Consider the following 15,720-nt stretch of genomic DNA (forward strand, 5'->3'; position numbering starts at 1 on the left):
TGTTACCTTCTTTCCTTCTCTCCCTTGTCCCTGCTATTCCTGCTGCTATAGCCTCACAGGCTGGGGAAGCTGGCCGAGCAGGTAGGGGATTTTCATGTTCCCTCAATACCCACCTATCAGCTTCCAACAGTGGGACAGACTAGAAATTGAGTCTGGAGATTTGGGGATTTTCAGATCCTTCTATGAAATTATAAATAAGTCCAGTACAGCTTTATCTGGATGCAGGTTTCATCAGATATTATCTGTCCGTTGTAACTATTTCATTCACACTGAAAATAATAAATACCATAGTGATTGTCTTTGATTTTCAAACTTGACTGTTTCCATTATTTTACAAATCAATTCAGGTTTAGTTTTATTTTTAAAAATAACCAACTTTTCCTTGGTTTTGTTTTTTTCTTTTTAACATTGCATATATTTCAAATAAGCTCTCCACTCAGCACTAGTCTGTTACACTGCTGAGTTTACTAGTAGACTGAAAATCGTGTCGTTAATAGCTAGAGAGGATATTGTATCTTGTATTGTGTATAACAAGCTAAAGAGGCTAACATGCATGTGCAGCTCTATTACTCTTGTTTTCCTCTGGTGGTGGGTCATAATCAATACCTGTACAGTAAGTATCAGTTGGTAGTGGTAACTCTTTTCCCCTTTAGATACAAAAATTAGCTATTTGTGGATGTCTGTTGCGATTTTTGGTGCTCAAAAATTGTGAAACTATCAGCCAGCACTGCAGAAATGTAAAATTTAGCCCTAGATATTCCTATTGTGAAGAATTATACTCTACAATATGTCTCAAATGGGACAGAAATCATGAGGAGTTGATGTTGCCTGCTATTTAAAGTACTAAACATCTAAATAACTGATAAAGGAGTTTGTGCACCTGAAGTTCACCAAGGAAATTTCCAAGTTCCAGTGTTCCAAAATGGAGTTGTGCTTTTCTTCTAGCTTTCTGCTTAGCAGTAGCATGAGGTTTGCAGCAGAGAAAAGAGCCCTAGCCTGGAGCATTGAGAATTCACATGATGTTCAGTTGTGATGAGTTTGAAGTTTTGGATAAGGGCATATCATAGCAGGCTACAAAACTGCAGAAAATCTGTGGGTGGAAAGGCCTAAAGACTGTATCATCTCTGCATGGAAGGAAACTAAAATTAGTCTGCCGCTTTTCAAGTAACTAAATATTGTGACATAAAGCAAGGGTTTAAATTATGCAGTGGAAGACTGAAAAGGAACAGAATAATTGCTTACAGACCTTCAGTCCAGATTGGTTCATGTCATGCGTGCTACCTTTACTATCTTTAGCTTCAAGTATATTCTCTGTTGCATGTATGGAAGACTTTCAGTAAACCATGCTTCACATTCCTGACCATGTGCTTCTGCCATTAAACTGTGTCTCCTCAGCAATTTCCGCCTTCCTTTATATGGCAAAATGTGTTTAACATGTTTTGTATGTATCCATGTGCTGATTACTTGGCCTTTTGTAGCAAATAAAACCTATGTTGACATGTGTTGGTTAAGTAGTTTGACTGCTTGATGTTTTCCCGACCCCCAAGGTAACATGTACCTGACGGTAGGTATGTTTTCCAGTACTTGTTCTGATTCTGTAAAGCTGAGCTTTGATTGATGAATTGCTTAAATATAACTTGTCATTTGATTAGCATAATTAGCACTGGAATTAACGTTTGGTTATCTGGGGGGTAAAACTCTTTTCTTCTCCCAGCCTTCAGGTTCTGATTAGCTGATGTTGTTGTTTACAGGGAACATCTGGACCAGATCCCACCACAGTGTATGTTGATATGAGGGCACTGAGGCATGACAGGTCGGAACCACCTTTTTCTTTTTCTCTAATACACACAATTAACAGACTTTCTAACAAGGAAACCACTTACAGCACACCTCAAAGACCCTGGAAACCTTTGTAATTCTCATTTTGTTCTAACTCCCACCAGCGAGCAGACAGAGACATTCCGTGATTCTAGGCTTCTGTATTAGTTGGTTGGTTAATTTTACCACTGATAAAACTAAAGCACATGACACCACCACTGCAATGACTAATAGGATTCCCTGCCTTTATTGCCGTCAGGATTTCATGAAACTTGTATTCAGGTAGTGGACCCCAGCCAGTCCATAGGAATTGAAGATCTGTTGAGCCTCTTAGCTTCACAGAGGTGTTTCTCCTGGGTTGGCAGCTGTTAGACAGGGAAGAGACCACGGGGGGATTTGCTGCAATTCTTAATGCTGTTGGACTATGAGGGGATGGATTATTGGCTTCAGGCACTGTGAGCAACCACATTCTGTATTTGTGGGCATTTTCCAGTTTAATCTTTAGTGTTAGATCTGTACACAAGAAGTGAGAACTTAGCGACTGGAGAGAAACTTGAGATTTCATGTGTAACTTTAAAAACTACCCATGCACATATATTTCAGTTTTCCAATAATCTGGTCAAAATTCTAGCAGGAGTGTCTTTATAAAACTGTAACAAAAGAAAAAGTTTTCTATGAACTCTGGAAAAGGAGAACATTTAGTTAACAGTCCTGGTTCCCTTTAAAAAAAAATCATTATCCAAATAGGGCTTTTTTTCTGTTATTTTTCTTTCATCCTTCTTAAAAGCTTAACAGAGAATTTGCTCCCCTTAGGTGAACACCAACTTTGGCTATATCAAAGTGACCCACTCAGCTGGCAGAGTGCAAACCTCAGGGCACTGCAGGCCCAAATTACCCCCTGAGTGGTTAAGTCAGGTACACATACACATATTTTCTTGTTGCACATTGAGTTTGGCAGATAGAAGAAAGGAGCTGCAAGATACTTGACTCACTGTTTCTTTATTCCTTTTGAACACAATGTTACCAATAAAAACACTTATGTTTGATCTGTCCTTTGGAACTACAACTATCTGCATAACCCAGCCCCAGAAACTTGGTGTTCCTGGAGCAGCAACTGCAGTGCTGTGGAGAGACAGTTTGTGGTCATACTCAACCTAGAAGAAAACAGGCCTTTTCTACAGAAAGAGAAAGCAACATTCACAGTTAGTAAAAATAATAAATAATAAAAATAAGCGTATATATAGAAGAATTAAGATTTACTGTTTATAAAAGTTGCATAAACCATGGGTATAGTATTTCCCTGCCTTAGTATGTCGTTGAGAAGTAGGCATCATTATCGGAATCAGACTTTGCAGTGTCTTAATTTATAGTTAGTGACAAGTTCTACAGAACATAAAAGATGATCTTTAGAGTTGGTTCTCATATTGTGGTAATGTAGATTTTAATTTGATGGATTAAAGCTGTGCCTCATTTACCCAATCCTGTAGAATTTAGAATTAGATTCATGGGTCATAAATTAGGGAAGAAAACAACTTTATTTGACAAAGTCTCTTCACACTTGCTGCTTCTAACCATTTTAGTAGAACTGAATGTCCCTAGTACTAAACAATAACTGAAAGATTGCTGTACATCACTGTGAGACCGTGTACTAACAACCCACTGAGTCTTTGCAGGCCAGTCAGTCCCCCAAAAATATGAAAAATTTTCACTGTACACTTAATGTGGGAAAATGTTTTTCATCATTTACATTTTAGAGTAGGTTTTCCAAAGTTTGAAAAAGACAGAACGCAATTTTTTTTTTCTTGGCATGATAACACTTTTAGTTGCTTCAAAAAACAGCTGAATCTCTGAAATTATTCAAATCCTAGTCACATCTATAAAAATAATAACCAGTTCGAATACAACTATTTCAAGCTCATCTGGTAATGATGTATTTGCATACTTCACAGTTTAGGAAAATGTCATTTTTTTATAGGAGTTTAGGTCAAAATACCTGTGCTATGTACAATCTGTGTGGAGATCTAGGGGTGGTTGGTCAACCAGATGAGATGGTTCCTCCCAGCTCTCACTGGATTTGCATGATTTGCTTCCTAGGTGAGGGTGGAGTTTTTCAAACACCTTTTTGTGTGTTTCTGTGTGGTTTTGAGCTACCAGCCCATTGGTTTAGCTGCTGGGACTCTGACCGTAGTAGTGGGCTCACCTGGAAGTTCAGGAAACTTGTATCAAGGGGTGCAACCACTTGGTCAGTGGCTGGTGTCGGTTCTGATACTGGAAAAAGGCTTGACTGCCTGACTGTGAGCATCTAATGCAGTTTTAGATGCTACAGCTGCTCTCGCAGGGTCTCCCATGGAGCACACATTGTATTTGCTAGCCCTAATGAGATGTCCCAGGCACCCTGTACTGTCTCAAATGGCATTAGGATACTTTTTTTTTGGAAATTGAGTAGCGTCCTAAAAGCAAGAATATACAGCTCTGGCTTGCTCTTGGTGGCAGGTCATCAGTATTGTTGTACTTGGCATCTTACTGATTTTCTAAAAGTCAAAGTGTCCTCAGGATGGCCAAGAAAGAGTGAGCAAAGACAGGCAAGTCCCACGTGGGCTTTTAATAAAAAACAGGAGAAGACTCCTGAGTTATCCACCAAGTGGGTGATATGCCTCTGCACTGCAGTGAAGTGCGGTTTAGAGAGGTTAACTCAGGTCCAAAAAGCAAAGTAGGTGGATTAATGCCTCCTGGTGCATGATCTGGCATCTGCAGGAAGGGCAGAGGCAGCAGAACTCCAGGCATGAGCATCCTGTCAGGTCATTGCTGCATTTCTCTGCCTCTGGGAAAACAATTTTATTCCCATTTCCCCACAAAAGAGAAAAATGAATAGAATAAATATATACATATTCTTGTCCTGCTATCTAAAGTGCTGGTTTTCAGATCATTCCATCATCATTTTAGGCCAGTCATGTTCTCCTCAGAAAGCTTTTCAAGTGGTTAGGTGCAAGATACCTAAATATGCTAAAAGCTGAGAAGTGCTTGGAAGATAAAAGAGAGAGAGAGAGAGAAAGCCTTTTCTCATCATACCAAAACACCCTATACTTAAAAGTTGTTGGCTTTGTTAGCATTTGAAGCCTTGTGTACCAGTAAAGATGTACGTTTAAAGCCCAAGCATCCCTCTTATCAAGGTTGTTCTAAAACAATATGTACATATGTTTATAAAATTAAAAATATCCAGCAAAAAAATATATGTATGATATTAGTAGAAACATTTCATAGCCTTCTCATCCTTAACAGTGGATTAGTTCTTGGTAGAAAAATTATTTAATGGTAAAACAAACCAATTCATGAAACTGAGAATAGACCTCATGTGATTCCAAAATATTTTTTTCTTTCACAGGGCAAAAACATTTTTAATTGTTCTGCAGCAGGTCAGACTGCATTTTCAAGTGTTTCAACGTATTTGCAAATATCCTAAACCATGTTTTCTTTTAGAATCATTCAAAGATGTTTTCAAAATGTTACTGTTTTAATCTGCTAATTTAGGTTTTGAAATTATCTTGAAACTAAACTGGTATGAATAAGGAATAAAATAGGATGAAAATCATTGAAATATTTTGACTGTTTTGAATTTTTTTATCTGATTTTTGACATCGGTATTTCTTTTCCTGTGTATCTATATCTTTCATATTTTAAATGCTGTATGGAGGATTTCCTCAGAAATTTTAAATAGTGAGCTGAAGGATCCATATGGTGATGGCTGAGGGAGATCATTGATCTTCTCCTAAAGTTTCAATTCCATGCAAATCCTGTAAAGATAAACATCCGCTTGCATCCTAATATTCTCCTCTATAGCAAAATCTTATCCATAAAGAAAAAAAAGAATATAAAAACCACCATTCTGCCCCAACTGGAGCAAGAAAAAATCTACTTTGATATCAGAGTTTATTTTAAAAGGACAGGAAAAGTACAGGGTGTATTTGTGTTCAAGTTATTAATTTTTGAGTCTAGCTGTTATTCAATGTGTGCCTTGTGATATCTATATTCTCTCATTTAAATACTCGCAGTCCATCATTAGAACAATTATTTTAACCTGATCACCCTCTCTATTTATTAAACAAGCAGTCTTTGGAGCTGCACAAATAGGTGTCTTCTCATGTGGTCACTGACATTTTCTTGGAGTGATGCAAATTAGTCTATCTCTTTAAAAAAAAGTGACCTTGTATATATTGAAGTCATTAGCAGACTTGATTTCTTAGGAAGTCATTTGTACATTGTGCTAAGCCTAATATTTTATTTTGGATTTTGGGGGTATTCAGAGACCTTTGAACGTCCTTCGTTGTCTTCCTGAGAAAGGTGATTTCAGAGGATGGAAATTCTGAATCTCATTCCCCAAGAAAAGAGGGAACACTTGTAGTGTTTCAAAGATATGAGAAAACAGTTACTTAGGATTTATTTTTATAGATTGCTTATACACTGAGCCCAGACTCAAATCCAGGCTCTGTCAAAAGGAATCAGTTAAGGCTTTGGCTTCATTTTAATATATTCCAGCATTTCAGACTTCATGCAGGAGCAGAAAAATAGCCTTTTATTCTGGCTGTCAGTTGTTTATCCTTCTCCTCTGTATTTTACTGAAACTTTCATGTTGTGTATACATTGTTTTGGGTAATACCAAGCAACAAAGCCACAGGAGCTTTTTTATTTTATTCTCAAACACTTCTATTCCATCTACCTTGAAAAATACTCTTATTACAGAGTTACCAGACAAAAAACTACTTAGCTAAATTGTTGGCTAAGCTGTAGCCACAGCAGTGCTCTGTAGCACAGTCACAGCGTGGAGGAGAACCATTTTATAGTCACATAGTAGGGAAAAGAGATGGGGGGGAGGTGTGTCAGAAGGAGACATGCTAATGGAAGTGACAGTAAAATAGTTACCTTCTGTGAAACTTTAATTGATTAATCATACTTGAAAGCCAATGGTTGCAAAAGAGGAACTTTGAAGAGTGCTCCCTTGATGCTGGAGAGCAGGGCTTTTCCAGCTCCTTTGCAGCCTACAAAACCCAGTTACAGCTTAAAGAAAATCCCAGTCCTCAATTATTCACTGTGTGGGGTCCAAAGGGGTAGTTAAAATCTATTATTACACTCTTTTGACACCCAGCCACCTTTTCCCTTGCAGAGAAATTGGGTAGGGAAAAGGCATAGAGTATTTTGAGGTAGAAAGTACTACATACCTGTTAAACTGTTCAAAACATAGACACCCCCCGGCATCAGCCTCAGAATGCTTTGCAATAAGCTCGTTTTGCAAATGGAATTATCAAGTACTACCTCCAACACCACTGTTCTGGCCATCTTGAGCTTCAAAGACTTCTCATATGGGTGGCTCCAATTCCAAGTTTCACACATCACTCATGCTTTTTTTAGGATTGTCTGTTGCTTTAGCTGTTTGGGGGTTTTCTGTTATCTGTAGAAACAGTTTTTTTCATAAAAAAGGGAAAAGACAGCCACCCTTATGAAGTCAATAGAGGTAACTCAGAGGAGGAGGACCTGAGGTCTTTAAAATAAAACCTGAGTCCCTCAAAGATATAAGTATGGTAAGAAATGATACAGTTTGGTTTTGAGGAGTCTGTAGAAATGCCTGGCTTTTGCACATTTTGCCATTAATTTACTGAATCTCATTTGAGAGTTTAGGCTGTTTGTCATGGTATTGGCAAAACCCTCCTTCATGTTTTTGCTCAGAAGATACAACCTTTGCCTTTTAGCAGCATTGGGGGTTTTTTCTGCCGTGCAAACACTGCTATCTCAAAAATCCCCTTGGCACTGTTTCGGATCTATGGGAAACAAATCTCCCAGAAAGAAAAGTTTATTTGGGCTGATAAGCATCGTATGAACACTTCTAATTCTGACTTGTAGGAGAAGTCCTGGTCTACCTAGAATGGAGGAAGGGTTTTCTCTTGCTGTTCCTGAGTGTACTGGGGAACAAACTAAGAGACTTGATGTGCTGAATAGTGAGTTATTAGGAATAAAGCTGATGACCTGGAAAACTGAAGAGGAGCAAATATTTTTTAAGAAATTGCACTGTTTTCACATAAGAATTGAATTATAACAAAATTTGTAAATGTATCTATTTAAAGAGCTTTGAAAGATGCTTCGTTTTTCCGGGCATAACACAGCTTCTATTGCAGGGCAGGAGAAAGGCAGAAACATCCAATAACTATGGGAGTGGGAACCCTACAAAGTAATTGGTTTGCTTTCTAAGGCAAGATTACTAGCTATTGAAGTATTTCCTCCCTTGAAGCAGGTCTGTTTCTTCCTTGATAAAGTCATCTTCAAGGATAAGTATTTTATGACTTTAGTGAAACAGGACAATAGGAGTTGGCTCTAAATACGGTTTTTGAGAGAGGATGTGGTTTAGCATACTTTAACTAGAAATCAAGAAATTCCAGTTATATTTCCCTGGAGGGCTTAGGGGAAAGAGAATACTGTTATGTGTACCAAGTAAGACAAAGACAAAGGGAAAACGAAAAGCTGCAGCTTTCCAGGAAAGTAGGTGAACTGCAGTTGAACATTTGTGTTGTTGTCTGCAAGTGCCATTTACATGTCATTCTTCAAGTACAAGTAAAAGAACTAAATGGAAAATGTTTCCATTTTCCTTTGTTTTTCCAAACCAGTTTTTAGCTTCCCAATAACTTTACTGAAATAATTAAATTTCAGTAAATTATTAGGAATTCTACTGTTTATTAAATTTCTATCTCACGAAAATACACCAAAATATTTATTCCTTAGGAGTGTCTGACACGGTTAAAAAAAAAAGAATTTCCCATTTCTGGATGTACTGGGCTTCTCTGGTGTTGCAGGTTACTCTTTCAGGTATGCTTCTCATGGAATCTGGGAATTGATAAAACAATCTGGCTGCTCACATTTCTGGGAAAGATTTATTAAAAAATCTTCCTTTTTTTTCCCTACAAGCCATACTTCTTTTTTTCACTCTCCCAGAGTTTGCCATGAGTCTAGCTGCACAGCTACAGGAGTGTCTTAATAACATGGAATTTCCATTCTTCCATTTTCTTTACAAAAAAATGTATTATGTATTTGATTTTTACAGATAATGTATTCTGAAACATAATCTGTTTTCTCTCACTTTGGTATATACTGCTAACGGAACACTAAACAGGGACTCTTTAAAAATGCCAAAAGTGATCAGCATAGGGTACATTTACTTTTTCAGTAGTGGAGGAAAAAGTGCTGCTTTCCCATACTGCTGCCTTAGAGTGCATTTCACAAGGCATCTGCTTTGGAAGGAAAAATACTTAATGAATACATGTAAAATCTGGAACAAGGCTTTGTAGCTTCTGCAGGCCTAGACACAGATTGTAGTGTGCTGTAAGAGGTGGAGCTGCTTAAGTGCTCTCCATTCCTCTTTCCTTTCCTCTCTTCTCTTGCCAGCCTTTGCAGGAGGACAGGGCTTTTGCCATCCCACATGCTGTCAGTTTTTTGTGACAAATAATTCAGCAGAGGGTGCTATGATGGTGGTTACCCCTGGGAAATGGGCTCTGTCACCTTTGGGACCCACTCCAGCTTGCTAGCCGCAGGCACTCGTTTGGCTCCTGCTGTCAGAAAAGTCTCTCACTGAAGGAATACTGAATGGTTAGGCTTGGGAAGGAGAGCTCTGAACAGTAAAAGTATCCTTTATTTATGTAAGGGTATGTCACTAACTTGGTTAGAGATGTAATATCCTCTTAAATGGCTCCCTTCAGTAGTCCTTAATACGTTGCCTCAAGCCTCACATAACCTTTTTAGTGTGGCATATACTAGAAGTGTCTGCTTGCAGAGGATGGTTTGCTTAACCAAAGAATCTCGGGAAGCTCAGCCAGCATTCCCAGCAAGTTTCCTGTGGCAGGACAGTCCCTTTTCAGTGCTTGCAGGTGTACAAGGCACTGCTGCTCGTGGCTCTGCTGACCTTTTCTTCAGAGTGCTCATCTGCAGTTTTGATTCAGCTGGAAAAGTAGCTCCATGTTTTAGTGTTCCACGCACAGGAAATGTCCCTGGTTGTTTTTAAATAGAACTTTTTGCAACTTCTTCCCCAAAAATGCATTGTGAGTCAGCTGATGGTAGGAATTTTGGAGGTTGTACAAGATAAGGGGACAGGTTAAAGAAAAAATATTTGATTTCAGAAGTTCCACCTTTGATTACATTGTGTGAATGTAGAATATGAATATTTCATTGGCAAAGCTAAAATAATTTCCATAATTTGTTAACAACAAATAATCTAATTCCATTAGTTGAGGGCATTTTTCATATCCCAAGTTCGTTATAATGAAAGTTTTCCCTATACGTAGAGTCTCTTTCTCTCAATTAGAACTGGGAAGACAAAGGGTTACAAAATAGAAAAAGCATATTGCATTAAACAGAATTGTCAGATCACAACTGTGATTATGAAAAGTGCTGCAAAAACAATTAGTGATAAACACCATCTCCTGAGAGGTTTGTAATCTGAATAAAAAGATAACAGCTAGAGCAGCAATTAGGCTTGGTTTTGCAAATGTGAACCTGAAGCACAGAGAAAGGTGATGCTGTGCCTGATGGGGCTCAGGAGGTGCAAGGCAGGAGACCAAATTCTTCAGAGCCCTAGTCCACTGCATTCTCTTGAAATAGTTGTGTATTGTGCTTTACACAATGTGCAAAGTTAATTTAAACAAATTTAATGTGTAATGAAAGCTGAACATTTTAAAGTACTTCAAGGCTGAAAACAGACATAACTGTGACTTACTTTTTTTACATATTCCTATAGTCTTTTATGATAAAATTCCTATTGCCTTTTTTAATCTGTGAAGCTTTGAGTATTCCCTTCCTGAACCAGAGTTCCTGCCTCGTTTTGATCCCTTTGCAGCTTTCTGAACTGTCTCAAATAGTTGTGTAACCTTTCCTGCAGCTTTGTTCAGTCATCTGAAGGATTGGAAGCTATTTTCTTTTGACCTCAGGGAATTTGGCACATGAAGTGTAATTTAGGTTTATAGTGAAGTATTCCTAACATTAAAGGAAGTGATTTAGTGCTAATTCTTGTTGATTATCAAATTAACAGGATTAAAATATGTCCTAGACATACATAAGATTTAATGGTTTTTCATTTCGTTGGTTGAAGTTTGCCTCAATCCAGAAGTCCCTTTTCAGTCTCAGTTGTGTTTATCCGTTATCTGAATTTATCATGTCATGTGAGAAAAACTGCTCTGAGGAAATCAGGATGATGCAAGGAAACTTCTTCATTATCTAGATTTCCCCTTCACCCTACGTATTCAGCTGTGCAATTTTCCTGTTTTTCTGGTCTGGTTATTTGAACCGTGTATGTCAATTTGGAAGGCAGAGCTTATGTCCTCTGATCCATATTTCCATTTTTTGGTACAGTGAGCTAATTGACTTAATTCTGCAACAGTTTATGTAGAAACATTTAGTTCTTTGAGTAAAGAGAAAATGCACTGAAAGTCTTGAGAGTCAAAGAGCCCTGACCCCAGTCCAGGATCCCAGTGTTACCTACAGTGCCCATCCTTCTAACTACAGAAAATGAGAACAGGCTGCATCAGCCCATTCCCACCATCAGTCTTACCCAGGCACCATCTCAGCACTGGGAAGCAATATATGGCTGAAAGGTGTTGTTGATGGCAATAGTTCTTAGTCATTTGAGCCAGAACTGGGAAGTCACTGTGGATATAGCAACATAAAGGATCTCTGGCATTAAATGCCTTGCAATTAGATTTTGGTTACAATTTCTAGTGAATTAGGTGTTGTCTTTTTTTCACCAGGAAGACCATTGTGTTGAATTCAGAAGAGTCAGTTTTGACAGATCTTTTTCAGCTAATTGAAAAGCTGAAGGAAATTTTCCTTCAGCTTAAGGAAAATTTAGAATACTTAGAGTGATCAAAACCCATTACTGTAACTTTTGAGGTTTTGTTCTTGATGGTGGCTAAAGCATTTTCAGTTTGAAGAGTTAATTAACTTAATTTCAAAGCAAAACAAAAAACTCGAAACATTAAACATAAATAACCTTTTTCCAACCTGCCACATTTTTTTCAGATTCCATTTACAACTTCTGTGTATATTTAACTTTTTCTGTTCCAGTTTAATGCACAAAAATTTTCAAACCATGAATTTCTTTCAGGATAAGAAAATATCCACTTTCCCCCCACAAGCTTAACTTCTAATGTAAGATGACAATCAGCAAGAAAACTTAAGAAATAGGCCTGGAATGAGGCCAGAGACCACTGGCTGTTGCTTTCTGCCACAGAAATACTGTGGGCAAGGAGGGGACTTATATACTTTGTATTTTCAGTCTATATATTAGGTTATATGTTCATCACATCCTACCTGGTTTCCTCTAGGCTTTGTTTTCAAGAGTAGTAACATCCCCAAACAGCCACTGAAAGAAATCAGATTGCAAAATAGCTGGTAGTAAAGAAACCAAAAAGTTGGACTTCCAAGCTGACATGACTGCAAAGTGACATGGTATGAAAACAGACTGCTCCAGAGAGGAGGAAGGGTTGGTGGGGCAGGCAGAGAAATATGAGCTGGAGACGATGGAAGTGCTCCAGTGCCCAAGCCCAGCAGACAGAAGATGCTGGCACATGGGCAGGGAGAAGGAGAGCAGTTACCATAGCTCAGCTTTGAGGGAATGAAAGAAAAAAGTTCAAGACGTGGGGTTTGGCCAAGTGTTAGGGTAAAAGTCGATCTCTTCAGCTGAGTTATATTGAAAAAGAAAGGGCACACTGGGAAGAACTCTTTTGAATTGGACGTGGAGAGGTAGTAAGAAATAACAAGAGGAAGCTAAGACTGGTTCATGCCAAGCATTGCAAAGTGAAAAAGGTTCCTGAATTGGAAATAAATTCAGCTGAGAAATAAGCTCTGAAGGGACATGGAAGAAGCCCCATCATTTGAAATACTGTAACAGGAGCAGACAAAGCACTCAAAAGTGCACTGCAGGGAGCAGTCTTTTTTTGGCAGAGAGCAAGACTTGGATGACCTCATAGCTTCTTTCCATCTCTATTAGAATCACAGATTCCAAAGTCTTTCTCAGAGCCACAGCACAGCCAGCTTTGAAGGATTGCCCAGTTTTGGCACTGTAGTGTTGGTTGGTACCACTCCACACACGCCAGCCCCTGCAGATTCCCAAAGCAATATTTAATAGCTCTGCTGACAAACTCTCCGATTAGTGTGAAGTACTAGTAAGCTGTGGAGTATATTTTGGAGAGTTTTCATCACCAAAATGGACCAGTTTTCATCACCAAAATGGACCAGATCTATAAAGGAGCATAAGCAAAATTTGCAGTTTCGTATAAGATAGTTGGGCAGAAAGACATCATTACTCTATTTCAAGAGCCCTTTGCTGCACAGTGATTACAGTGCCCAGTTAGTTATAGCTGTCCAGTTTTTGTTCTGAAGTCAGATTTCATTCCTACTTTTCTATAGTAAGTGTTTGGTTTAAAGATGAAATCTGTTCAATATATTAAATTGTAGCAAGAAAAGAAGTTTGGCATATACTGGTGGAGTAGCTGTATTCCCTATTAAAACCTGGTAGCCAGACTTTGAAACATAGGCAGCTTTCTCAACTGTACAGATCTCTTTTTAAGAAAAAATTCTTAAGGACCAGTGGAAAAGAATTATGAAAAATATACTCTCCTATACTATTCTGTGTAAATATTACAGATTCATTGCATATCATCATTGCTTATGGCTTTGCAACAGTCCCATCAGTCATACATTTTGGTGGGAGAGAAACCTCGTGTCTGCCCTAGATTGGGTCTCTCATTTATGTTTTCCCTCTCAGCTTGGCTGCAAACCACCAGAAGGTGCAAAAGTATCTTTCACGCCCAAAGGCAGCATGTTTTCTCCCATCCACTTGATTTTCAGGCTCTTTGCCCAGTCTGGCTCTACTGCCATGTTCTCCTCTGCCCTTCCCAGCAAGACTTGAAGGCAGCAGAAAGCAGTGGGAAGGCTTTGTACTCACTTCGTAAGAGGCTGTTTTCACTCCTAACAAAGAATGGCTGGAGCACTGCAGAGAAACAGGACTTACCCTTTCTGGACCTCTGCTGCCTGGGAGCACGTTATGATTATTTGTGAATTTGGAGACGATTTGCTAACATTGTCCTAAGGGGACTGTAAGGAGCTGTAATTCAGAGGGGTTCTTATTAGGGGTCTGACAGGGTATTCTGCATTTTTAGTTTGCCTACCAGACCAATTCTTAATCATCAGACCAGCCTTGATAGTGATGCTGTTCACTTAGAAGGGAAGCAAAGAAGTTCTCAAGTGTGTCTACTGTCTGTGTTTGTTAGTGGAAAAGTGGAAATCTCTTGGGAAAGAGTGGGAACAATTGAATATTTTATGCTGAGGCACAGTAAAACTAATTTTAAAAATTATTGCCTAATAGCCATAATTTATTCACAGTATCTAATCCCAGTAGATTTAATAAGACTATTACAGATTTAAAATTAAGTATGCAGATAAAAGCTGGTAGCATCAGAATGTCATGTCTAACTTATATTTTTTTGAAATCTCTTTGTGGCAAAATATCTTTTATTAGTTTGGATTTTTTAGAGGTTTAACAGCATGTTCCCAAATGGACTGTGAGCTTAGCAGAAACTTTTTAAAAAGGAATCCAATGGTTTGAGTGCTAACAGGGCCCTTGCAGAAAACCTCCAGGAAATGCTGTTTCTATATTTAGTGCACTGCCATGAGAACTCTGTAGGGATTTGAGGTGGTGAGCAAAGAGTGGGAGAGGTTTAACAGAGCTGGAAACTGAGAAATTGCACCTTCTGGATCATCATGTGCTAAAAAATCAGACAAGGCTAAATGAAATAGGTGGAGAAAGAAACTAGAAGAATATGATGGTGATAATAAGAACAAGATGAGAAGCACAGATGCTGAAAGCAAAGAGGAGGTTGTCAGATTTATGACTGTTGATTCATTTCCAGTACTCAACGCCACTGACTGTTGAATGTATCACTTTATTATATGTGATTTTTGCTAGGCCTGAAGTTCAGCAACACTTCACGGAGAAAATGTCTTAGTGATGGGAAGGGAACAAAGGCCAGCAGTATCTCTGGGCAGCTGGACAGTTCTGACATACAGTTTTCCTGCCCCAGAGGTTTTTTTGCTACTGTTATCCAAATAGAATTGTCTTTAAATGTATCTTAAATTATATAAAGTAGTTCCTGACCTTGGTTACACCATCCCTCTTAACAGTGCTTATGGATGAGGTTTATTAAATTGTCTTTTTTTTAAGATCATCTCCATTTGACAAATGTTCATAAATAATAGGTAAGATAACTGCCTGTTAAAGGAGGTACCAAGTGGATAAGATGATGACTAGTTCTTCCAAGAATAGCTACCTCTCTGCAAATATCTATTGCAAGATAGAGATATCAGTTGTTTGGAAAAACTCAGTTCAAGACATTTTCTGTTTCTACACTAATATGGATCTTACAGAACAAAGAAATGTATACAAAGGCAGAAATATGTAGGCATTAGTAACAACTGGTTTTTGAAATATTTCATGTCATTTCAATATACAGAGAGTTATTTTTACAACCTTTGCTGAATACTCCTAAATCCCTATGATTTGGCTGCCATTCGAACAGCAAAACAAGCGTGGCTGATGTAGATTACCATTAATTTAACCTTGCACACACACCTTCTAGTGAAGCTCCTGTGAGCTGGGTTTCTGCTGCCCTGTATCTGTGTCCCTGGATGAACAGATGGATGTTGTAGCTTCACAGCTTTTGCCTTGAATCCAGTGGGGACTCTACTGCTCTTCAGTTGGTGGGAGGCAGAAAATGTTGTAGAAAACACAGGCATTTGTGCACACCTGTATTACAACAGAGGTTTCAGAGAGTAAAACAAGGACAGTGTAAAACAAGGACAATGTAACATTATAGG

General features: G+C 38.4%; 1 protein-coding gene across 5 annotated transcripts in view; it reads left to right on the forward strand.

Annotated features, from left to right (window-relative positions):
- Nucleotides 1–15,720, forward strand: part of DIP2C (disco interacting protein 2 homolog C) — a 310,242-nt gene that overhangs the window by 281,451 nt on the left and 13,071 nt on the right. For 3 of the 5 annotated variants that reach the window (XM_064637840.1, XM_064637857.1, XM_064637821.1), the window contains 2 exons: nt 52–81; nt 1,752–1,813. In XM_064637840.1, coding sequence (XP_064493910.1) covers nt 52–81; nt 1,752–1,813 — 92 coding nt within the window. The remainder of the gene's footprint in view (nt 1–51; nt 82–1,751; nt 1,814–15,720) is intronic. The other 2 variants (XM_064637830.1, XM_064637849.1) reach the window with 1 other exon arrangement.

This window comes from Pseudopipra pipra, chromosome 1 (genome assembly GCF_036250125.1).
Source record: "Pseudopipra pipra isolate bDixPip1 chromosome 1, bDixPip1.hap1, whole genome shotgun sequence".
Classification (NCBI taxonomy): domain Eukaryota; kingdom Metazoa; phylum Chordata; class Aves; order Passeriformes; family Pipridae; genus Pseudopipra; species Pseudopipra pipra.